Source organism: Ovis canadensis, chromosome 3, assembly GCF_042477335.2.
Source record: "Ovis canadensis isolate MfBH-ARS-UI-01 breed Bighorn chromosome 3, ARS-UI_OviCan_v2, whole genome shotgun sequence".
Taxonomy (NCBI): Eukaryota; Metazoa; Chordata; class Mammalia; order Artiodactyla; family Bovidae; genus Ovis; species Ovis canadensis.
The window spans coordinates 154,399,586-154,426,416 of record NC_091247.1 but is presented as its reverse complement, the minus strand read 5'-3'; the positions used below and the strand labels follow the sequence as shown (position 1 = coordinate 154,426,416).

General features: G+C 33.7%; 1 protein-coding gene across 4 annotated transcripts in view; it reads right to left on the bottom strand.

The window, feature by feature from the left end:
• Positions 1-1,614: 1,614 nt before the first annotated feature.
• CPNE8 (copine 8) overlaps positions 1,615-26,831 on the bottom strand; it is a 267,087-nt gene continuing 241,870 nt past the window's right edge. For 3 of the 4 annotated variants that reach the window (XM_069584636.1, XM_069584637.1, XM_069584638.1), the window contains 5 exons: positions 23,751-23,878; positions 20,558-20,660; positions 18,442-18,499; positions 13,681-13,754; positions 1,615-3,505 (listed from right to left, as the gene is read on the bottom strand). In XM_069584636.1, the coding sequence (XP_069440737.1) occupies positions 3,317-3,505; positions 13,681-13,754; positions 18,442-18,499; positions 20,558-20,660; positions 23,751-23,878 (552 nt within the window). In that variant the 3' untranslated portion in view covers positions 1,615-3,316. Of the gene's footprint in view, positions 3,506-13,680; positions 13,755-18,441; positions 19,120-20,557; positions 20,661-23,750; positions 23,879-26,831 lie in introns of all 4 variants that reach the window. The other variant, XR_011255932.1, reaches the window with a different exon arrangement.

The window sequence follows — 26,831 nt, the reverse complement described above, 5'->3', positions numbered from 1 at the left end:
GGTACTCAGCCTTCTTTATTGTCCAACTCTCACATCCATACATGACTACTGGGAAAACCATAGATTTGATTATATGCACCTTTGTCGGCAAAGTAATATCTCTGCTTTTTAATACACTGTCCAGGTTGGTCATAGTTTTTCTTTCAAGGAGCAAACATGTTTTAATTTCATGACTGCAGTCACCATCTACAGTGATTTTGGAGCATAAGAAAACAGTCACTGTTTCCCCAACTATTTGCTGTGACGTGATGGGACTGGATGCCATGATCTTCATTTTTGACTGTTGAGTTTTAAGCCAGTTTTTTCACTCTCCTCTTTCACCTTCATCAAGAGGCTCTTTAGTTCCTCTTCGCTTTCTGCCATAAGGGTGGTGTCATCTGCATATCTGAGGTGATTGCCATTTCTCCCAGCAATCTTGATTCAAGTGTGTGCTTCATCCAGCCCAACATTTCACACGATGTACTCTGCATATAAGTCAAATAAGCAGGGGACAATATAGAGCCTTGACGTACTCCTTTCCCAATTTGGAACTAGTCCGTTTTTCCATGTCTGGTTCTAACTGTTGCTTCTTGAACTGCATACAGGTTTCTCAGGAGTCAGGTGAAGTGGTCTGGTATTCCCATCTCTTTAAGAATTTTCCACAGTTTGCTGTGATCCACACAGTCAAAGGTTTTTGTGTAGTCAATGAAGAAGATGTAGATGTATTTCTTGAATTTTCTTGCTTTTTCTATGGTCCAATGGATGTTGGCAATTTGATCTCTGGTTCCTCTGCCTTTTCTATATCCAGCATGAACATCAGGAACATCTTGAATATTGTTATTTCATGTACTGTAGAAGTCTAGCTTGGAGAATTTTGAGCACTACTTTGCTAGCATGTGAAATGAATGCAATTGTGCAATAGTTTGAACATTCTTTGGCATTGCCTTTCTTTGGGATTGGAATGAAAATTGACCTTTCTAGTCCTGTAGCCATTGCTGAGTTTTCCATATTTGCTGGCATACTGACTGCAGCACTTTTACAGCATCATCTTTTAGGATTTGAAATAGCTCAGCTGGTATTCCATCACCTCCAGTAGCTTTGTTTGTAGTGATGCTAAGGCCCAATTGACTTTGCACTCCAAGATGTCTGGCTCTAGGTTAGTGATCACACCATAGTGGTTATCCAGATCATTAAGATATTTTTGTGTAATTCTTCAGTTATTCCTGCCATATTTTCTTAATATCTTCTGCTTCTGTTAGGTTCATACTGTTTCTATATTTTATTTTTCCCCATCTTTGCATGAAATGTTTCCTTGGTATCTCTAATTTTCTTGAAGAGATGTCTAGTCTTTCTCATTCTATTTTTACAGTTTTAGATAAATCACCTAACCCTTTCAGTCCTGGTTTCTTCATTTATGCAACAAAGAGACAAGTCTAGGTATTTTCTAATCTTAAATTTGTTACTAATATCACATACATTTCTGATTATTAATCTCAACCATGCAAAGGATAAAACTTGTAACTGAGCCTGTTTCTTAACCCTGTGCCCCCTCAAGATTTGGGCCCACTAATATTTAGACAAAGAAGCACACATCTTTCATTTTTTTCTGATCAATTCAAAAAGAAACAACTGATGTTTTACAAGAGGGAAAGAATATTGATTTTATTTATTTTTATTTTTAAACTGAAGAATGAAGGCAAATAATAATAAAATTTCAGGGTAATAATCTATGCTGGCATAAACATTTAGGACCAGTAAAGGAAATCATCAGATTCTATGTCATTTATACATAAAATTTAGAGAGCAAACAGGTATCCTTTCAAAGATTTTAATTTATACTCCAAAATGAACAATTAAAGATTGCATAATTATATAACATTGCTATTGTTAGATATGTGAATATATGTATATTCTTCTCTTCTGTAAAATAATTTCATGCTTATAAAAGTCACCCTTAGTCAACTTGGGACAAAGAGAACACCACATAGTAGAAATAAACCGAGTAATAAATAGGATATATGTAAGGAAAATATTATAAAGCAGGTACACTGTTGACACAAAAGAAAAAATAAACATACTTTTTTATTACTTAAAGGAAATTCACAATCATTTCCAGGAGTTCTTTAAGAATTTAAGGCCATTTGTTCTAGAGAAATGCTTTAATTTAGACACAACTGTCATTCTCGTCACAAAACTGTAATCCTCGTAAAAATTGTACATGCAAAAGCTCTTTACAATTTTAAATTGTGTACTATCAGATTAGAACATAGGAGCAGGTGTTTTTTTTCCCACAAATGTGTTGAGTATTAAGTCACGCAGTTGTATATATTTAATTGGGAATTTCACAAAAAACTTCTCGCCTGTACATACTTTGTGGCAACTTGGAAAGGAATACAAATCAAAAGAGCCAGTATCTCTTCGAATTAAAATAATATCTAAACAAGGTATAATGAAAAAAAGTGTTTAAAACATCTGCTGCACAGTTAAATATTCTGAATTTTAGTCTTTCTACACAGTATTGTAATATAAAGACATTACTTTTTACACAAAGTATTTTCTGTGCATTTACAGTATACAATGTTTGACTTTTTATTATCTCTACTTATCATTACAAAACATAAACAAACTGCAGTTTAAATTTAGAACTCAAACTTGATGAAAAAGAGCATGTTCTTTCAGGATAGACATCTGCTAAGTGTAAATTCCCATACTTGACAAAGAGCATAGAGAAACTGTTTACTAAACAGATGTAGCTTCATAAGACAACTCACTGGGAAATGTGAACTTATTTTTACTTTCCCTTCTTTGCAATTGCATTTGATCAGACAGTCACTCAAAGATATTGCTCTTGTGATTATAGCTATTGCAATTTAGAAGACAAAGGATTCAATATTCAAAATTTGTATTCTTAAGAATAGTTATAAAAGTATTTTAATTTAAAAAATAGTAACATGTAAACATTGATACAGAGAGACTGCTTTCCTATACACATAGCAGTCTAAGACAATATCTGAGTTAAAAACATAGGTTGTGCTTTTTCCCAACAATTCACGGGAAATTAGCTGTTTCTGTCCAAAAACTTTAAGATTCATACAAGACATCATATTTTGCATCAAGCATATAAACAATTTTTCTGTTGCTCATGCAACAACCATATTTACAGTTTTGGTTTAGGAAGATAATAAATTTTGGATAGAAAATAGCATTCTAACCAATTCTGCTGAAACCAAACTGAGATGAATATATTATTCCCTGGTTCATTATAGAGCACCAGGAGAAAAGCATGGACTCAGCAGTTCTAACCAAAGTGTAGTTACATTAGCATTTTGGAACAGAGTTATATTTGAGTCTGTAACACATGTGTAGATGGGGTGTACGGAGGAGGTGCAGGTGATGGCTTGATTCCTCTGGCCCTCATGTAGGAGAGAAACTGCTCAGGGATCTCCGCTAGGACATCTTTAGCTAATCTAGCCATGCTCAGAATGTGGTTTCCACTTCTGTCAATATAATCTCTGAATGGCACAAACTAAAACAGAGTTGAAAGTATGTTATTTAACAGAGCTTACCATGCTAGTTAAATAAATAAAAAAATAGACAAAAAAACCAACATATATAAACTTTTGGTTGTAGGAGAATCAGAGAAGCTGGAGTAATGGCAAGAGGCATAATAATTACTATGATTTTAAAGAGATTTGATTCATTATAAATAGCTCTAACAGTGACCACACCTTTCTTATAATTTTTTCTAAAATGAGATGTAATTGTTATTTTTTTCCCCACAATAATACTTGTCTCCTGGTCCTGATACACCCATCATGTTGCTACATGCATTATACAGTTCTGAGTTCTACACCTAACCTGACTCCAATTGAAAAGAGCACTATCCTCCTCAGGTTCAGTTTCTTCTCAAATGAAGTTAATGCATGCTTAACTCAGCTTTCGGTGTAGAAATATTACTCAATTCAGGGTTAAAAAATCGTGTAAATTGCTAAAGATTCCTGAACACATGTTAAGTATTTTAAATTATATTAGCAGACCATCAAATCACATGGAAATGAATGAAAAATTTATACAGTTCACATTAGTATGAACCTGAAATACGCCTGATTTTTACGTTATTTGAAAAGGCAAACAATAAACAATTGGAAAACTTCAGCATAGATTTTGGTATACTTCTTATTGATGTATACCAAATATCAAAATTATTTTTACAGTACATAAAAATGATTGCTCTATCTTTATATAAACAATCATGTGAGAATTTGTATCAGTGAATACTCTGAAAATAGATTGCTTGATTCTGTTCTCTGTTATAAAGGTTACTTAAAAAAACACTGTGCTGTTTGAGAGCAGTAATTCAGTTTTGCCTTAGAGACATGATGATTCTTGAAAGAAACTTGAGAACTGGTAATGTGATAGTTTGGGCATGCAGTAATTTTAGGTTTTGGAGAAAAGGCACAGTGAAGACATTTCAGGAGGTTGAACAACTTTTAAATATAGTGTTTTGAAGTTTAAATTAAATCATTTTTTCCCCAGAGAATCAGGGAGTGAGCACACTCTCATCTCATACATAACTACTTTAAGTTCATTTTGAGAAATTTACTTTTGATTTAAGCAGTTACTCAAGATGTGCTTTCAGAAAACAACTGTTATTAGGGAGCAGACTTTAAACTAGTCAGATACTTGTGATAGACAAAGCAAGTTAAAATGTTAAATAGCAAATGTAATACCATTTATATAGTGAAAGCAATATCTTTTAAGGAAGATCAGAAAACTACTTCTTTCTTTTTAATATAAGGCATACTACAGACAGAAGCATACTTATGTGATCATAATTTTACCCTGTTATGATACCAAGATGAAAACAGCACAAATTTTAGAAATGTGATCAAAGGTGACAAATGTTTCTCTTATTTTAAAGGCAGCTAAGTAAGGATAAGAAAAACACTGACAGAGTAAATGTAATCTTCAGTTGAGAAAAGAAAGAGGCATATATGACTGTTTGTAAAGTCATTATCTAATTTGGGCAGGATGACATTTTTAACAAAAAAGCAAAGAGGTGCAAACAAAGTTAGGTTTATTTTCTCTCTGACACTATAAGGTGAACACAGTGAAGGACTGATGAGAAAAAATATCTAAATTCTGCTATTGTTTATTTCATTCTTATTTTAAAAGGCATATTATTTTAAAAATAAACATTTAGTAACGGTTTGGTTGCCTGTGTGCATGTAAGTCACTTCAGTTGTGTCTAACTTTTTGCAACCTTATGGATTGTAGCCCACCAGGCTTCTCTGCCCATGGGATTTTCCAGGCAAGAATACTGGAGTGGATTTCTATGACCTCCTCTAGGACATCTTTTTGACTTAGGGATCTAACCTGTGTCTCTTATGTTTCCTGTGGTGGCAGGCAGGTTCTTTACCACTAGCAACACCTGGGAAGCATATATCTATATCTATTTTATGGGAGATCAGTTTTTTAACAATCTATAGCTAATACCTATATTTCAGGGAAATGGCAACACTCTGGAAAATAGTTTATTCTTCTCTAGGGCAGAGGGAGAACTTACTTGCTTGTGTCTTTCCTTTATCTCAACTTTGCTCTTATATTTACTTTTATTTTGGTTTTGACTTTTTTCCTAGACCATGTGTGAAGTTGCTTAGTCTTTTCTTACTCTTTGCGACCCCATGGACTGTAGCCTATCATGTTCCTCCATCCATGGGATTTTCCAGACAAGAATACTGGAGTGGGTTGCCATTTCCTTCTCCAGGAGATCTTCCCGACCCAGGGATTGAAGCCGGGTCTCCCGCATTGTAGGCAGACGCTTTACCATCTGAGCCACCAGGGAAGCTCTTCCTAGACCATGGAACCTAAATTTAGTAATCTTTTTATTCCCTCAATTCACAAACTCTGGAATTAGACTCCCCAAGTGCAGAGGCTGGTCCTGCTGCTTATGAGCTGCGTGATCTTGGGCGAGTGATTTTCTACTGTCATTCAGTTTCCTCTTCTATAAAATGAAGATAATAATAATAATAATACCTTCTTCATCTGGTTGTTATATTAAAAAAACAACAAATAAGTGCTTAAAACAGTTCTAAGCTCATAATATGTATAAGTGTGATAGCCATTATTATTACTATTCATTAATTTATACATTTATATATGCAATATAAATATTGCACTATTTTCTTTCTAGTCTTTTGTTTACACTCATATCAAACTTTATAAGAAATATTTTTTTATCAAGTTTTTCTCTCTTTCAAATTTAGGTACTAGAGTACCATAATCTAAAAAATGTAATTACTGATCTATTTGTTATTAAAACATCCTGTTTTTTCCACTTTTTCAGCAAATGCGGTAAGATGTGTTACATTTTTATTGAAGTAAATATAAGTTTATTTTTAAAAATGTTATGACACTCTGGAATGTCAAAACTAAGATTCAAAATCATTGTTTGCACAATACATACAGTTCTACTTATCCTTAAAACATGTTTATAAATAATGGGTAAGAAACAAATCTTAGTTTTCAACAAAGCAGGGAGGTATATATCTCATTTAATTTATGTTTACTAAATGTGGGCACAGATTCTGATATGTCCCTTGAGTATGGACCTTGCCCCTGAGTTAAGAGTCCCTGTGATATTATCAACAGGAGTATGCCTCATCCCATATGTGTGTTGGGAGTGGAGAAAAAGATGGCTGAGAATGTTCTACTCACTAACCTAAATTATTTCATCCTTTCCAAAGGAACATTCAGCTCGTCAGTGAGTCAAGAAGCACTTCCCTAAGTTAGACATGAAAATGACAAGTGACTCTGTTTCCTTTACCTCCTATCAAGTTGAACCTCACACTATTCATGACAAAATTATACTCTCTTTCTTCTTGGACCATTGTTCATATACTTCTACAGTAACAATTTTCCACTCAATTTATCAGACCCTTCTGTTTGTTGTCCCTTTTAATCACTTATTTCTGATTACTATACCTAGGGACCTCCTGTTCAAAATAACACCTACACATTTATGAATGTATGTTGGTCACTGACTAGTACCATAAATTAACTTGGACCCTTAAACTGTTTAGGTTAGAGGAACAAATCAATTTTTACTTTGAACTAATTTATCACATTCATATGAAGAATACCAATAAATGCATTCTATTCAGTGGAAATATACCATATCCTTGACACTCTGCATCTTTATTTTATACTTATATCCAGAATAAGGAAAATGTTCTACAGAGTTGCTCTAACAGCTAACTTTGCCTATTTGAGAAAAAGTTTGAATCAGTTTGGGCAAATGAGCTTTTAATTGCAGTTCTGTTCAATTTATTTGTTCCTATTTTGCAGAGCTCCATTAGAGCATTTCATGTCTAAGCCTTCAAGGTTATTATTTACCTTTTAATGGAAGATATGACTTAAATATATTTTTTAAGGGAATGATAGGCTGGATAGCAGCTGAATGAAGCCAGGATAAATGATACTGCATTATATTCAATGGCCAATTCATAGCATAAGCAAGTAAACAAATACATGGAAAACCTTTACATATATTGTTTTAGAAAATAACTCACTTAAGTTTTATAATAACAATAGAATCTCATCCTGCATGCTGTTTATATTATAGCCATATGAGAGTGAATCTTGAGACAATGAATATAATCACACATAAGACTGACTACAATGTCATATGTCAAGGTACAGCTGCTAGGAAACAATGATATAAAAATGCCTTCCCACTGGACTATGCTAATATACTGTCAATAATAACTGATACTGATATTAATTTTTTGAGCAACTGGCAGTTGGGAGGCTTTCTGCTGAGTGATTTAGTACAATATCTATTTAGTTCTTATAAGCATATTATGAACTTACAAAGAAGAAAATAAAAACTTTAAGTTTAATTAACTTACCCCAAGATCAGATAGTTGTATGTATCAGAGATATTGATTAAATTCAAATTGATCTCTTATACATTAACTACTACAGTGATATGAAAAGGGGAATAGATCTTTCTAATCTTAATTATAATTTGGCCTTTTAGGAGAGTGGATGCATTATAACAGAAAAGATTTTGGAATCAGAACTCTGCAGACTTTTTGGATCTACAGACTTGTGACCTAATTAATTTTTCACAAGTTGGTTAACATTCCATCTTGGGCTTCAGTGTCCTTATTTATAAACATCAAAAGGCAAAGTGGCCAGTATTTTGAGGAAGATATAAAATAATATGTTAATAAAGTGAAAGAATGGGGAAATTTATTTAAGTGTTAACAGGGAGAGCTTTGTAAAAGGTTGTGTACACTGGGAAATTTCAAAACGCTGGGTTTTAATCAGCCCAATGAGGGGGAAGGGTATTCCAGGTAAAATGACAAAAGGAAATAAGAGCAGAACTACAGAAATGGGTGATGCAAAGACAATTAATTGTCCTATTGGCCTGGGCAAAGTGGGTATGTGTGTTTGCTTGCGTTTGTGTATAGCTAAAAAGGAATATTAGAGTCAAGCCATGTATTATCTTAAATGCTGTGTTTAGGTTTTAGAATCAAAGATATATAAAATACTTGTTAAATATTTTATAATAAGAAATTTCAAGATTACGATGTGACTCTACTTCTTACTGGGCTTTCTAGGTAGCTCAGATGGTAACAAATTTGCCTACAATGCAGGAGAACTGTGTTTGATCTCTGGGTTGGGAAGATCCGCTGACAAAAGATACTCCAGTATCCCTGCACGGAGAATTCCATGGACAGAGGAGCCTGGGGGGCTGGAGTCAATGGCATCACAAATAGTTGGACACAACTGAGCGACTATCACTTTCATTTCACTACTTCTTACTAGCTATGTGAGTATGGACAAGAAAGATAAAACTTCATTTTTTTTAAAAATAAAATATGGTAACCAAAGTACTTGTCTCATAAGGTCAAGGTGAAGTAATGTTATAGCTCTTAGCCTGCCTAGCATATTAAGGACTTAATAAATGATTAAATATTATTATTATATAAAGAAGATGGATGCCACTTAAGATTTGACATAAAGGAAAGGGTAAATTTTCGTTCTGATCGCAAAGAAGGGCAATGCAAAAAAATGTTCCAACTACCACACAATTGCATTTATTTCACATAGTGGGAAGGTAATGCTCAAAATCCTTCAAACTAGGCTTCAAACAGTATGTGAACTGAGAATTTCCAGATGTACAAGCTGGATTTAAAAAAGACAGAGGAACCAGAGATTGAAAACATCTGTTGGATCATAGAAAAAGTAAGGGAATTCCAGAAACAACATCTACTCCTGCTTCATTGACTATGCTAAAGCCTCTGACTGTGTGGATCACAAAAAACTGTGGAAAATTTTTAAATTTGGAAATACTAGACCACCTTATCTGCCTCCTGAGAAACCTGTATGCAGGTCAAGAAGCAACAGTTAGACCTGGATATGGAACGATGGACTGGTTCCAAATTGGGAAAAGAATACATCAAGGTTGTATAATGTCATCCGGCGTATTTAACTTATATGCAGAGTACATCATACAGAATGCCAGGTTGGATAAATCACAAGCTGGAATCAAGGCTGCTGGGAGAAATATCAATAACCTCAGAAATGCAGATGACACCACCCTTATGGCAGAAAGTGCAGAGGAATGAAAAGAGCCTCTTGATGAAGATGAAAGAGAGTGAAAAACCTGGCTTAAAACTCAACATTCAGAAAACTAAGACCATGGCATCTGGTCCCATCACTTCATGGCAAATAGATGGGGAATAAGTGGAGACAGTGACTGATTTTATTTTCTTGGGCTCCAAAATCAGTCTGGATGGTGACTATAACCATGAAATTTAAAGACGCTTGGTCCTTGGAAGAAAAGTTATGACAAACCAAGACTGCATATTAAAAAAAGAGACATGTTTTGCCAACAAAGTTCTGTATAGTCAAAGCTATGGTTTTTCCAGTAGTCATGTATGGATGTGAGAGTTGGACCGTAAAGAAAGCTGAGTGCCGAAGAACTGATGCTTTCAAACTGTTGTGCTAGAGAAGACTCTTGAGAGTCCCTTGGATAGCAAGGAGATCAAACCAGTCAATCCTAAAGGAAATCCACCCTGAATATTCATTGGGAGGACTTATGCTGAAGCTCCAATGCATTGGTCACCTGAATCGAAGAGCCAACCATTGGCAAAGACCCTGATGCTGGGAAAGATAGGAGGCAGAAGGAGAAGGTGATGACAGAGGATGAGATGTTGGATGGCATCATCCACTTAATGGACATGAGTTTGAGCAGTCTCTGGGAGATAGTGAAGAACAGGGAAGCCTGGTGTACTGCAGTCCATGGGGTCGCAAAAAGTCTGACATTACTGACTGAAAAGCACCAGCAATGGAGAAGTTGGGTGCCACTTAATATTTGACATAATAAAAATCCCATCTACCACTCCCAACTTTCTGTGGAACTCAGCTACCTTCTGCCATTTACAGTTAGGCTTTTGTTTGTCCACTTAAGAAATTTGGGATATCATTTGGAGTGTGTTAACTTGATTAGCAATGTGTAAGAAATTGAAAGTAGCAAAAAGTTAAGACAGCCTAAATAGATCTTATTTTCTGACATTATTTTAACCACCAGTATTTACAGCACTGATTATGATGACTTAGATATTTTCTGATGGTAGGAAGATTGACAATATTCTTGGTGTGTCTTTGCAACCTCAATGTTATAAATATTCAAGAATATTTCTATTCTTAAAAATAACTCATTTAAAAATGTTTTAGTAAATGGAAGAACCAGGAAACCTGTAATTGTGCAATGTTATGAGATTTTAGTTAAGATGAGAGAAAAATGCTAATTCTTCTTGAATACAGTGTGATATGTAAATGATTACTCTACAAACTATTTTTAAAAGATAATCAGCATTTAGGAACTTTTCCATAAGAGTAGAAAAGGATTCATCAAATATCTTTAAATAAATATAGACGTGTAAGTCAAGATGCCATTGTCATTCAGGAGGCTACTAATTCTCTGGGAAGATCCTGTTCAGTATCTGTAACATCTCATGACTTTTTCAGTTCAGCTTTATATGGTAGAATAGCTTGAGTCAATTCCTTGAGTCTTTAGCCTTCAAAATCTTTGGTGCCTTCAAAATCAGGTGCCTTCAAAATCTTTGGTGACCTCAGTGTCACTTTATGATGATATATTAGTCTCAAGATTCTGACTTTTAATGAGAATATATATATATATATATATATATATATATATATATATATATATATTTAAAGTCCTTAACAATGTGTTGTGTTGCTGTGGTAATGCATTTTTGCATTATATATATATGGAGATGGAGTCTGGAGATAATGAAAGAAAGGCTCAAGGGAAATTTATTGACTTGTTCAAGATCAGAATGATAACATTATAATTTTGTAGACCTGAGTCCTATCTCAATATTCTGTCCAATGTAGCAAATCCAATTAGAGACAAAAGACTTTCATGATCAAGGGAACTTTTGTTTTATAAATAAAATAACTAAAAAACTTGGTTGTCACTAATGTATTAGTCATCTTAAAGGAAATCTTAATGTTATGAGCAATCTTAACCACCCTCTAATGTGTGTGTGTGCTCAGCTGTGTCTGGCTCTTTGCAACCCCATGGACTGTAGCCTGTGGGCTCCTCTGTCCATGGAGTTTTCAGGCAAGAATACTGGAGTGGGTTGCCATTTCCTCCTCCAGGGGATTGTCCCTACCCAGGGATCGAATCTACATCGCTCGTGTCTCCTGTGTGGCATGCAGATATTTTACCACTAGCGCCACCTGGGAAGCAGCTACTTTCTAAGGGAGAGAGTAATGTCAATTTCCTTTAAGCATCATTGAGATGATACCACGAAAGATGAAGTTGCCTCTTTTAACTTTGTAAAAATGCATCAAAACAGAAACATAACACATTTTAAGGGGCTTCAAATTTATACTTCCTTGAAGTAATTTGATTTTAAGGAAATTGTGAACCAAATATTGTGGAGAGACTTTTAGGAAAAAAGTGCAATTACCTGGATCTATAATTATGCTAACCAGGTTAAGGTGAATAAAGTGGCTAATTACAAAAATAAAACATTGTCTGATTCGTAGATGACCACATCACCATGTTGCCTTTGTCAGATGCTTTTAACCAAATTATTCATGTGTGTGTGCTTTGTAAACATTAGGTTAAAAGTTTGAGTGAGTGAGTGAAGTCGCTCAGTCGTGTCTGACTCTTTGCGACCCCATGGACTAGTAGCCTACCAGGCTCCTCCTTCCATGGGATTCTCCAGGCAAGAGTACTGGAGTGGGTTGCCATTTCCTTCTCCAGGGGATTTTCCCGACCCAGGGATCGAACCCGGGTCTTCCACATTCCAGGCAGATGCTTTAACCTCTGAGCCACCGGGGAAGCCCCAGGTTAAAAGTTTAAATCATATTTAATTATCTCCTTAAAAAATTGTTATACAGATGTTTCTATCTTAAAACAACTTTGCTGACTGATAAAGAACAATGCATTTGTACTTGTTAAGATTAATCTTTTTATTATATTTATGGATTATTTTATATTATTTTCCCTCTCTAATTTTAAAAATTATTTTTGTTTCATTTTATTGAGTATTATTTAAGTAATGTATTTTATATACATTAATGATTAAATATTTACAACAATGCCAGAACACTGAAATTTAGAAAGCTTGTCCAAATTATCACAGAGGACAATCCAGAATTTGAACCAAATTCTGTTAGATTTCAAACAGATTCTCTTCATGACTATATTATGGGTGAATATGTAAGTTATTATTTAGGAGATAATATTGAATTCTATTATTTGCACTTTCAAAACTTTTAAATCATGTGCTCAAATTGTAACAAGGACTTCCATTTCCTATTTAAAAGGTGTATTTCATAGTCGTTTTTGTTTCTGACATTCTAAAAGATATAAACACTTTAAAGTATGCAGAAGTTTAATTGGTTTAACTCTGTTGCTTCAATCATAGACTTACTGTATTGGTTAAAATTTGGTTAAACTGATTCTTTTCTTTCTACTCCCTCCCAGAATAGTAGACTTCAGTTAAGTATTTTTCTTGATTCCAACAGAATTATGAATCATGTGTATATATATGTATATTTATATATAGAAACATATAATCTACTATTATGCTATATTTTATTATATTATTATACAAATTATTATATTATATATTGCTATATTAACACATACCCGTTATATAATTTTTGTATTTATATATAATTCTAAGATGTATTTTTATACTTTTCTAGCAATAATCTATGAGAAAAATAAAAAATTTTACATTTTGATTTGTTTCTACTAAGTTTAGTTTAATATGTATCAGCTATTTTAAAATATTTTTAATCTTTATTGAGTACTAAAAAATAAATAAATAAACACCATTAAAAGTCTGTTGTGTTTCTGAATTTTAATTTTACTAAAGACCTCAATGATATTTTCTGGTAATAATAAAGTAAGAAAATATACTTATTAACAATTCTGTTTTATATGTGGTGAACATGAAGTACAGGGGAAAGTAACTGGGTGCTTATTTTAGGCCCTGTTACTTAACATGCATCTCATAATCATCTGCCTAAATTAAACAGAACCTGAGGTTTGATTTCAATTTAAGGTGTTCATTTACAAATTAGAACTGACATGGACTCTTCACAATGAACAAAATAAATAATTTTCATCAAATTTCTTACCTGCACAATGTCTCTTTCAGCATATTTTCCTCTGGAGGAAACTCTTACATCATCTCCATCCAATTCAACCATTGCTTGAAAATAAAATAGTATAATTTATCCAAAGCATTTTAGCCATTATACTCTAACAATGTAGGCAATAAGGAAACCAAGGTGTATAAAATAACAAAATGTCTTATGTAAAGGCAGAAAGCTTTCTGATCCTTTCATCTCCACAGTGATTTCTTCCCCAAAACTTAACTGAATGTCAATTTTACAAATGAAGAAAGCAAGTGAAGACCTCATGTGATGCTTTGAAAAGTGAGGAGAGCCTATACAGTGTAAAAGTCTTTAGGTACATCTCCCATCCTAAAAATTCTCAACTCGGTTACATGCTTACATGATGGATTCATCAAATGAGGCTAATTCATTCAGTTTTAATGTTTTTTTTTCTAACTTAAGAAACTTGGTACTAATCATTATGGAATTTCCAATAACAATTTGAACTTTATTCTCTTTGAAATTACAATAAACTATGCAATCGTATTGTCTGTAATCTTTTTGTGAATAGATTTTGAAACAAAAAGTCATCTTTTAGTGACTGGATAAATCATCTCTCTCTGAGGTATAATTTTTTTCATTGGTTAAAAATAATTTTGACATTACATAGGTCAACTGCTTTTTGGGAATGCTGTGATATAACAGAATTGCTGGTATACAGTCGTGTTATGCTGCAATTGAGAACATTTTCCAGAGTTTAATGTTTTTTGGTGAGAATTCTATAAATAAGTAATTACATAAGGAATGCTAATTTGTACTTAAAGTATAATTCTGTTACTAGAAACTCATTTTGTATACACATGATATTCACCAGACTCCAGAGAGCCATTTTGATTTTGCAAACCAACTGTTTGCTTTTTGCCCTCTAAAAAACACTAGAATACAGTCCTCACTTTTTCACTGTTTTCTTCAGTGCTTGGATAATGCATTTCAGTTAAAGATATTTTACTGTTTTTCCTATTTTTATTTTGATTGAGATATAACTGCAAAATAACATTATATTATTTTTAGCAGTAAAATGTAATGATTCACTATTTGTGTATACTGTGAAATGATCACCATAATGAGTCTAACTGACCATACATGATTATAAATTCTTTTTCTTTTGATAAAAACTTTAAGGTCTATTCTCTTGGCAGCCTTCATATATGCAACATGGTACTAATTATACTCACCACACTGTACATTACTTCCCCATGACTTATTTATTTTATAATTAGAAGTTTGTGCCTTTTGACTTCCTTTACCCATTTCACCCACCTCCAGCCCTGGCAAGCCTCTGGCAACCATCAAACTGTTCTTTATATCATTATGCCTTTTTTTTTTAACAACATGTCTTTTAAGTTTTACTTTTCTACATATTTTCAGGAATAAATATCTGGGGTGAAACATTGCCAGTACACATAATTTGATAGTGAACCATCATCCAGTAATCTGTTTAAATATATAATATATGTCAATATTTAGTAAATTGTATAAATTTCCATTAACAAGGCAATTAAATTATTCAAAATACAAAAGAACTATTTTTCTCTCCTATTTATTAGGGATCTAAATAGGAAAATTCAATATACTCAAATATTTTCAATAATTAATTTCTTTTTTCTTCTAGGTTTGTTTTCAAAATTTTCATATTACTTTGAGACATAAATGAACACTGATGGTGACATGTCAGCAACCAGAGAATTTTCTCCTATATTATCTAATTTGCTAATAACTCATAATGATTACCCTATACTCACTCAAAAATAGACAAAAAAATTAGATGATGTTCTGGGCCTCACCTTCCACTGTCCTCTACAATCTCCATTGGTCTTTGTGAGTGTTTCATTTCAGTTAAAGAAAATGGCAGTTACTCAGGCAACAACGTATTAGAATGAGATGCTATAAAAATATCACCCACTTTTCAGTATGTCCTTTGGGTTAAAAGGCTGCAGGTAGCAGAATTGGAAACTACACATTTGAGAGCAAGAAGAAAAGAAATGGCATGTAAGTGGTGGAAGGGAAATGTTCATCCTTCAATTTTTCAGATCATCTGGTCCTCAAGGAACCTGAAATCATAAGCCCCGGTTACCCACCTGATCCCCTCTCTGGATAAAAGATGTATAAGAAACAGACCTGTATTTCTTTCTAGCCTTGGGAGACAAAATGACGTTAGAACCCCTTATATTTTCCCCCCTCTCCTAAACTTGGATCAAGGCAATTACATGGATACTACATTGACTTGTTGCATTTTAAGGACAAAGAAATTCTGCTTTGAAAAATTATACAGAAAGTTTTAAATTATTCTCACTGAAATTCAGAAATAAGACATTTAAATACTTGTTAATCTAATAGTTAATTTATATTTCCTCTACTTTCAAAGAATAGATGGCAATATGTTTTATTTCTTGCCTATGTAAACCTCTTGGTTGAAATACATGTAGATGTTGGATTTATGTAGCTAACTGAGAAAATATGCAAGTTTTACTTCAGTCTTTTCCTACTAATTTATATGCATACTATATAAACTTACTTATGGTAGATTTGGAAGTGCCTAGAAAAAGGCTCCTCTGATAAGATAATAACAACTTGAATGTAACTCAGAAATTTTCTTCCATCAGGGTGAAAACAAAAATCAGGTGTTTCAGGACCCTAATTGCCTGTTTATAGGCTTGCCAGAGGAAAAGTTCACTTTAATTCCCAAGACAGAATTCTATGGGAAGGCAAATTCCTTATGTCTATAATCTTTAATCACTCTTCCTCATGAGAAGAGTGATTCATAGGATAACTAAGATTGGGAGATGGAACTGACTTTGAATCTCTTTTTGGAGTACTCTATCCTCAGGTTAAAGGCAATTTCTCCCTGTGGTATGATAAATAGGCAAGGCTCTGCTCCTGTCCTGAGGAGGCCTTGACATAAAGGGGAGGTCATTTAATTTTGGGGCAGAAAAGAAATAAGAAGTCTGAGTTTGTGCACAGGGTAACTCAGATTCTCTAATTCTGAACTACTATTAATAAAACTTACATTTTGATTTCTATTTGAGTGACTCTTGCATATTTTTTTTAGTTAGTTCAAGAAATCAGAGGGGGAAATAATGAATTTTCATACCTCAAAACTCTGATAAAGAATTCATTGGGAACAAAAGAATTGAAGAAAATAAATAAGTGTGGCTATTGTATGAGGGTAGTACCTAAATAGCTGTGCCTGCTGCTTTGAATAGAAATATATGACCAGAAATATTCACCAGGAAATATCAGTTGCTCTGTATTCATACATTATGTGTGGGAGGTTGAGGAACAGTGATTGAGGTCTTACACCTAACAATGGTCTTCCACAGGACTCCTGGAGAGCTGGGGTGTACTCAGTGAAAAGTGCATACTTGAGAGGCAAAAGCAAATTAGTAACTGAAAAGGAAATCATGAATTACTTTAACCTAGCAACTGGTAAAGTTTGTGAATTGTAGCCTGTCACTGTTCAGTGCAGATGATCAAGTACACAAAGTATTAACAAGAAGGATGTGTCTTAGTTTTCCTGACTCCAGAGAGGTAGCTCAGATTCATGCTTGATGGACAATGAAAACAGATGTAAATATTCAGAGACAGAGAAAATATTAGCAGGAGCAACAGCAGGCAGGGCTAAACTGACTTTGCTTTAGAAACTGGAAGATTATAATCATGCAAAGTGTGACCAGCCAAGTATGGAATCAAAGGAAAGAACCTCCAAGATCAGCAATATAACGGCTGTGTTGTTTTTCCTGAGACTGACAGACCTGTACTGTCTGTACTGGGGAGGCCCTGGTGGTTAGGCAAGAATCATCTTAGTGATGATCATATTATGATTAGCCACCTATGTGCCTAAATTAACCTGTCACATACCAAAAGTTGCTTCAAATATTTTAAAATTATTCTAATTTCTAAAGTTCCAAGCTAAATACTCTCATTATCAATGTAAAAACACATGAATCAGGTGAATATTATGTGGTTATACAGTTGCTACCTAGCATAGAGTTCTCTTACAGGAATCCATCAGGTGACAAGAAATGGACTAACTTTAGAGTTTACTAGTTTAGTAACTTTTAGTTTACTAGTTTACTAGCAGAGTTTACTACTACCAGATTACTAGTTACATGAACACCCATCACTAATTGGCATTTGAAGATGGCTTTAGCCAACAGAAACAGAAAACTGCCCAATAAGTGAATTTAGCATGATTATATAGTCTTATTAAGTTTCAGATAGTCATATCCATTTTCATTTTACTTTGGTCTTTCATATGACAGAACATAAATATTTATAAAGATAATGTCTACCAACAAGCCAAGGTCTGAAAATCCATTATTATGCTTCTCAACATAGTGGTTTATTTATTTAGTGCTCACCCTTAAAAGTTTTTAGGGAACCCAGAGTGTGTTTTGCCTTAGGAACAAAAACTCAATTTATCATTCAATATTAAGAAATATTTTGAGGTACAATTCATCTCTAATAAAACAGAAAGCTACATGGTTGAATTAACCTATACTAGAGAGATAATGAACTACTCAGAAGATATTCTTTTAATTTGCTCACTTCAGTAGACTCCATCATGTGATATCTATGTCTGTACGTACATGGACATAGTATACAAACCCACATACACACTCATATCCCTATATGCAAAAAAAGGAGTGATAGATATGTAAGTACATGATGAGTTACAGTTAATAAATTCCCAATTAATGCTATTGAAATTTTATTACTCACCATCAAATTCTGCTGGTCCAACACCTACTATAATTATTGACATTGGAAGTTTTGAAGCCTTCAAAGAGAATATAAAACTTGTTCACAGTTAAGAAACTGAATTAGGAAAACAACTAAGAATTAGGAAGAAAATAATATCCTAAGTATTGACACTTTTTCACATAATTTCATTGAAATACTTTTGGATGTATTTAATATTAACACAGAATAATATACTTGACTCCACTTTTATCCTTTCTGAACTCTGTACATATGCTAATTCATGTGGATTTTCTTCAGGAATAACCAGTCTTGGATAATATTTTTTTTTTTTAAACTGAGCATTTGCTTATACTTGCTATTCTCAGACAAAATTTTCCTAAGCTGACTCTGGGTATCTTTAGTCTCTTTTTTCCTGTTCTTTCTCTATTTGAAGATCTTTTTGTTACTGAAAGGTGAAAAAAGATACCATATTTGTGAAAAAGTAGTGCATGCATGCATGCTAAGTCGCTTCAGTTGTGTTTGACTCTGTGCAACCCTATGGACGGTAGCCTGCTGGCCTCCTCTGTCCAAGGGATTCTCCAGGCAAGACTACTGGAGTGGGTTGTCAGTGCCCTCTTCTAGGAGATCTTCCCAACTTAGGGATCGAACCCATGCCACTCTTGCATTGGCACGCAGGTTCTTTACCAATAGGGTCACCTGCGAAGAAAAAGCATTACTCTATCTCATTAATAGTTATGGCTAGGAAAAGCAATTTTTATAGTAAATGTATGACTACAAATGATAATTATAGAAAGTTATTATTAGTATGATTAAACAATTTTATGCTAAGACTATGAGATCCACCAACAGAAAGGTGGAGCAATATAGCAACCACATCATCAGGTCATTGAAATATGAATAACTGTTCTTCAGTACATGTCCTATTAGTTTATTTTTTAAGTTTTTTAAAAAATTTTAATATTGGCCACCATAACATGTGTGAAGTGATATCTAACTGTGGTTTAGGTTTGCATTTTCCAAATATTAGTGATGTTGAGGCTCTTATAGCTTGTTGATTATTTGTGTATCTTCTTTGGAGAAACACCTTTCAAGTTTTTTTTTTTAAACGTTTTATTTTGTATAGGAGTGAAAGTGAAAGTGTTAGTTGCTCAGTCATGTCTGACTCTTTGTGATCCCATGGACTGTAGACCGCCAGGCTCTTCTGTCCATGGAATTCTCCAAGCAAGAATCCTGGAGTAGATTGCCATTCTCTTCTCCAGAGGATCTTCTTGACCCAGGGATCAAACCAAGATCTCTTGCATTACGGGTAGATTCTTTACCATCTGAGCCACCAGGGAAGCCCAATATAGCCAATCAACAATGGTTTCAGGTGAACAGTGAAGGGACTCAGTCATACATATACATATATCCATTCTTTCCCAAACTTCCTTTCCATCCAGGCTCCACATATTATGCAAGACAGTGTGCCACATAATGTGCAAGCTTTTACCTCTCTTTCATTTTGTGTTTGGTTTTGCTAAGTATATGTCTATAAAAATTTTATTTTTTCCCACATGTAACTAATTTTTCTCACACAAACAGCTGATTATATGCTATTAATAATTATGTCATTAATAAGCCATTAATAATTATGAAATATGATAATCTTTCATACAACCATTTTTACTAATGTCTACTTTGTGTCAAATACTGCTCAACTTGAATATAGAAAGGTAAGTAAAACCAGATATAATTTTATAGATTGCAATCTAGTAAATATAGATTTTATAGATTATAGTCTAATAAAGAAGATAATCAATTAATCATAAATGTAGCACATAATTAGAAACTAGTCCCCATCCAGTTCTATAAACATAGAAATTATCACAGTTCTCCTGTAACTGAAATGCAAATATTTAGAAATATTCTGTACAAATTGTAAGACTATATACATGAAACTAATAAACACACTCATGCACATGAAGTTGATGATATGATTTATTTTCATTTATAAAAGAGTTGTCTAGATAATGCACTGGCTGCAAAGGCATGGACATTTTGTTTCACTGTTAAGTCAACTAAGACTTCAGTTAATTAACCTAAGCAGCACAATACTTTCGTTTAGCCAGCCCAAGACAGAATGATTCCTACTTACGTTAACTATGGACTCCTTAGTTTGAGCCATATCTGAGATAACACCATCTGTCACAATTAGGAGCACAAAATACTGGGAGCCATCCTTTACGGAAGCAGCATATCTGAAAGGCAAATAAAAGGTAAACAATACCCAAAATAAAACAGTTTCTCTCACATGATAGCTGCTAAATATAATTCGGAATAGTCAACACATCTGTTAATCTCAAGAAAATATTTCAACATTTGTTAGGAGCCTATATTAGGCAAATTCTCAAATATATAATTTTTTTTCTCTGAGACAGCACACTAGAATAACAGCATACTGGATGCTGGCACACAGAAATGTTGGGCAGCCTTAGAAATTCATTCACATATAAAAGGTGAGCTGGAAGGCATGTTACCACAGAGGAATGGCTATGGCTTTTGGAAATAGATATCTTGTCTAAGCAACACATAATGTGTATAGTCTTCTGCATAAATTACATAAGCTATCTGAACTTTATTTTCTTATCTTTAAAATCAAGATAATGCAACTTTCTATTGTTAATAAGGAAATTTCATGTATGGTAGTAAATATTTATATTGTTATACACTGGTAGATTTTTATACATGTTAAATTATATAAATGATTATTATTCTTGTTTTGGAACTAGATAGCAGTGATGATTGCATAACACTGTGAAAATGCTGAATGTCATTGAACTGTAAACTTTAAAATGGTTGGTTTATGTCATGTGAGTTTCACCTTAATGATAAAAATGCAACGGAAGAAATACTTTTTGACAAAGCTATAGTTTTAGGTCTTAAATTGGTGAAAGATGAAAAGGAAAATATAAAAATCAAAGACAAAAATTAGGCATGTAATGAGAACATATTCTAGTACTTATCTACTGTACTCTACTGCATAATTCTCACCAAATAATACTAGAAATATACAGGAGAATTTTATTACTATATTTCCTCTCTTTTGCCATTTTGTTCTACCATTCTGAGTATATTGATGATATTCTCAATAGAATATGTTTTATGACTTTTAGTACATAACTAGTATATTGGTCATATCTAATAATGAGGAAGCATTATGGTGCTCATAGAGGACAGTTTATAAAAAATCATCAAGTAAATCACAGAAAAATGATTTCAATGAAATATCTATTGATTATCAATGAAAATCAGTACCTGATGGACTCTATAATAATAAAGTTTGAATACATTGTAGACAAACCAATGGCCTAATATATCAGGGCAAACTTCATAGCTAAAAGTTTAACTTTTACAGCAAAGATATACCAGCACAAAATCTATGAAATTAATTGGTAAACACTGGTAATAAGTTATTATAAATGCAATTTATAATAAATAGCATGAATTCACACAAAACAGGTTCTATCATTTTTATCTTTTCATAAAACAGTGATGGGTATGACAGTGTGTAAGAGAGTAAGAATCAAATATAATTTATCTTGCATTAATATAATTTTTCATTCTGCTTTATTTGATGGCTATCAAAGACTTAGGAAAAGAAAGTATAGATGATATTACTCATCTATGTAACACAATAAGCTAGGAAGTATTTTTCGAATTACAAGTAATGACTCAGTGAATTTTGAAATCAATTTCGCGGGTCAAGATTTGCATTAAAAAAGTAATAGAAAAGAAAAGGAAACCATAGTAATAAAAAAAGAAAATATGAGCTAAGAATAAATATTATTTCATATTATTTTATTTTAATTATGTGTGTCCAGGGTTGAGATATAAGGTTCATTGTTGTTGTTCAGTTGCTAAGTCATGTCTGACTTTTTGTGACTCCATGGACTGTAAGCCTGCCTTGCTCCTCTATCCATGGGATTTCCCAGGCAAGAATACTGTAGTGGGTTGCTATTTCCTACTCCAGGGGATCTTCCTGACCAAGGGATCAAGCCCACATCTCCTGCACTGGCAGGCAGATTCTTTACCACTGAGCGACCAAGAAAACCCATAAAATTGATAAGAATACAAATTGTAGCTGAAAATGCTTGAAAAACCTGATCTAAAGGGTCATACTCAGAAAAAACATTGTCAGTGTATCAGTGTAAACCTGAGATGGAATTCCACAGGAGAGTCCACTGTCCTGGGTGCAGGGATATTTTATTATCATGTCTATGTCCCAGGTAATGAAAAGTAGAACATATTTAAGTTGCTGATCATGTCTAATGCACTTGTGTATGCTCAGTCATGTCTGACTGCAATCCTATAGACTGTACCTCACCAAGATTCCTCTGCCCAAGGGATTCTCAGGCAAGAATACTGGAGTGGGTTGCCATTTCCTCCTCTAGGGGATTATGCTGATGCAGGGGCTGAAACTGCATCTCCTGCACTGGCAGGCAGATTCTTTTACCACTGAACCGCCAGGGTAGCCTGACCATATCTAACAGGGAGATGGTAAAGTACCAGAACCTTCAAATAGAGAACTTCAGTAATTCAAATGCAGTACTTTTTAGTTTTGGTTACATATTGGGAAAGCCATGAGAGTTGTTCCTTTTCAATTACCTAAAAATTAGGCAGGGTTTCATAGGATTTAAAACTGTGTCAGTAAAAATATTTTAGGGATTTAAAAGTAGTGTCTAATTTACTAGGGCAACTTCCCTTGTGGCTCAGATGGTAAAGCGTCTGCCTACAATGCGGGAGACCCGGGTTATGCTAAGCAAACGTATATAAAATTTTACATTAACAATTTTTCTAGAACATGTATTTAGAATAAGTAATTATATTCTAATCTCAATATCATATACTATATGTTAATATCAGGGAGGTTAAGATAATGTGTCCTATATATCACTGAAAGGCTTTAGTTGTCTTCATAGAATTCAATCTCTTATTACTTCTATGTTGCTATGGAATATAATCTTAGATATGAGTGATTTCACAGTTGAGATTGTGATCGATATTGCTCTCATGGATGCTTATTCAAATAATACAATTTTTTTCCCTGGTTGAACAAATATAGGTCCTAACATAAACCAATGTATAGTTTCCATCTGATATTTTGATATAAAGTTCTTATTGAAGTATCATGATAGTTCAATGGAGAGTCTTTTTACTGTATATCTTTTCCTTCACTTTCTTGGAGGTAAATTATTAGAAAACAACTTTCATTTGTGGAGCCATGCCAACAATAAAATTATGATTTCATTCTGGTCCAGCACAATAAAATAAACAAATTATTTACTTACCTTGCTACATGATTAATTACAGGAGCAAAATTGGTTGGTCCATACAGTTGCACAGATTTCAGACTCCTATAATAAGCTTCCATGACACCATCAATGCCATTACAGTAGGGGTTTTGGGGGTTCCCATTCTGTAGAATGTTACAGCAAAAACAGGAAAAGAATGAATAATGTCTATAAAAATAAACTAAAAAAGAGAACAACACATGTTGATATCCATAAAGCTTTTTTCAAAGAAAACTCAGTTATATATTCATAATAGCAAATAATAATAATAAACTGAGTAATCAACAATAGATTATAACATATCAATATTAATTGTGATATGCAGTAATGTGCCATCATTAAAAATGGATATTTTTCAACTAATGGGCAGAAGGAAATTCTAAATAATCTTGAGAAGTTGAATATCACATTTTATGATTAATACTTATACACAGATCTCTGAACATATAAAGATGAACATATAAAAATCTGAAAAGAAGGAAACAAAATATTAATAGTGGCTACCTCTGAGTGGTTATATAATTGTCAATTTTTATTTGATTGTTTAGATTATTCTGTATTTTCCAAGCTTTCTGCAGTGTTGTGTACAAAAATCAGGAAAAATACTATAAATTCAAATAGTTTTTTTTAATGGAAGTAAAAACGTAAAATATCTGCCACTTGCACATTTTCAGGCCAAAATTGATAACCCCCCCAAAAAAAGGGATCAAAGGGAATATAATTTGGTGTGAGTAGCATCACGACAAGGTAAAGTGAAAAAAATCAGAGAAACTTGTTCATATTGTTCAATGGAATTGGAGCTTGCCACAGGAGTTCTTGGGCTTCCTAGGTGGTCAGTGGTAAAGAATCCTTCTGCAATGCAGGAGATGTAAGAGACGTGGGCTGATCTCTGGGTTCGGGAGATCCCCTGGAGGAGGGCATGGAAACCCACTACAGTATTCTTGCCTGAAGAATCCCATAGACAAAGGAGACTAGCAGGCTACAGTCCATGGGGTTGCAAAGAGTCGGACATGACTGAAGTGACTTAGCACAGCACTGGAGTTCTTATTCGGCAGATAGAATCTAGAAGGGCAACTGGAGACTTGGTTCAGCTTTCTCATTCTCTGAATGCTCTGTTATCAGGTTTAATTCTGAGTCCAGATTCCATAAATAACACAATAAGGCATTGTTGTCTATTGCTATTTAGCAAACCATTCCAAAAGGTAGTGGCTTAAAACAGTAGGCATTTATTATCCCATATTTTAGCCAGGTGATTTTTGCTCTGGATCTCTCAAGAGCTTAGGGTCAAGAAGCTGACCTGGGCTGCAGTCATCTGAAAGCAAGACCAGAGTTGGACAATCTGCTTCTAAGAAGGCTCACCTGTACGGTTTGCTGGTGATAAGCTAAAGGAACTTTGCACAGGGCTGCTTGTGTATTCCAACATTATGCAACAAAAGTGGCTAACTTCTCCAAAATGAGAGCAAGGAGGAAGCTCCAATAAGCCCAGAAACTAATCTTATACGTTGCAGAGCATTACTTTTACTTTCATCTACTTTTTAGAAATGAGTCACTAAGCGTAGCCTACATTCAAGGGAGGAGGAATTAGGCTCCACCTCTGGAAGGGGGTAATATGTATATATATATATATATATATATATATATATAATTGTAGTTATGTTTTTAAAACACTAGACACAGTAACCATGCTTAAGCATGTAAGTGAAAGTCGCTGCTTTCATGTCTGACTCTTTGGTACCCTATGAAATATACAGCCCATGGCATTCTCTAGGCCAGAATACTGGAGTGGGTAACCTTTCCCTTCTCTAGGGGATCTTTTCAACCCAGGTATTGAACCCAGGTCTCCCACATTGCAGGTGGATTCTTTACCAACTGAGCTATCAGGGAAGCCCAACTAAACATAGTTACTATGCTTAAACATAATGAGCATGTATATGTTTTATCTGAACAATCAAAGTGTGAAAGTGTTAGCTGCTCAGTCATGTCTGACGCTTTGCAACCCCATGGACTGTAGCTTCTGTCCATGGAATTCTCCAGGCAAGAATGCTGGTGCCATTTCCTTTTCAAGAGCATCTTTCCAAACCTGTGGGGCTGAACACAGGTTTCTGGCATTGCAAGCACGTTTTTTACCATCTGAGCCACCAGGAAACCACCACTATGTAACAATATTACAAAATCCTAAGCATTTGAAAGACTGAGGATCTTAGTGACCTAAGCCAAATGTTACCAATGACTTCAATTTTGTCACCTGTGAAAGAATAATTTATATCCGCCTTGTTCTTTAAATTTTGTCTTCTCCTTCAAAATTTATTAATTAACCCTCATGTAACTTCTAAAACATGAAAGTAATAAAATAACTATTATATTATAGAATTGACTATACAAATTCAAATTAAAACATGAAAGTATAATATTTAGCACAAAATAGCAATTTAAAAATTTTTTTTGACGTTAATTTTTTTTGATGTTTTGATTTTTTTGATGCTAATCTGAGCTGACCTTTGATTAACCTTCCTTTAAATATAAGTTTAGGTTGTTTTTTGCTTGATAAGGTATAAAGCTAGTTAAAATAAAAACTCATTACTGATTTTGGGCATAAAATATATTATATATCTGCCTTAAGGGAACAATTACAAACCAGGATAGTTCTGAGTTACTTTTTGATCAGCATTTGAACATTTTGCCTGGGATGGGATTTATATTCCTATAAAACTATGTATTTCCTTTATTCCTCTGGAAATAACAAGGTACCATTCTCCACCCCCCTTTTTATTTATGTTGATAGAATGATTTTCTAAATCTTTAAAAAATTTATTTCTTAAAACAATAACAAGGGGAATTGTTTTTTGCTTGTTAAGACAAATAAAAATAAGCTTATGTGAGGCTCTAACACAAAAGTAAAATGAAGAATGTTTTTGAAAATAAATACATTTAATTTTGTTGTTTATTAAGGAAGAGGGCAGAAGATTTTCTTTTAAGGTCTCTGGCCATGTGCTTATTAGAAATATTTCCTCCTAATATTTCCTTTACACTATTGTATCTTCAGTTCAGTTCAGTTCAGTCACTCAGTTGTGTCCATCT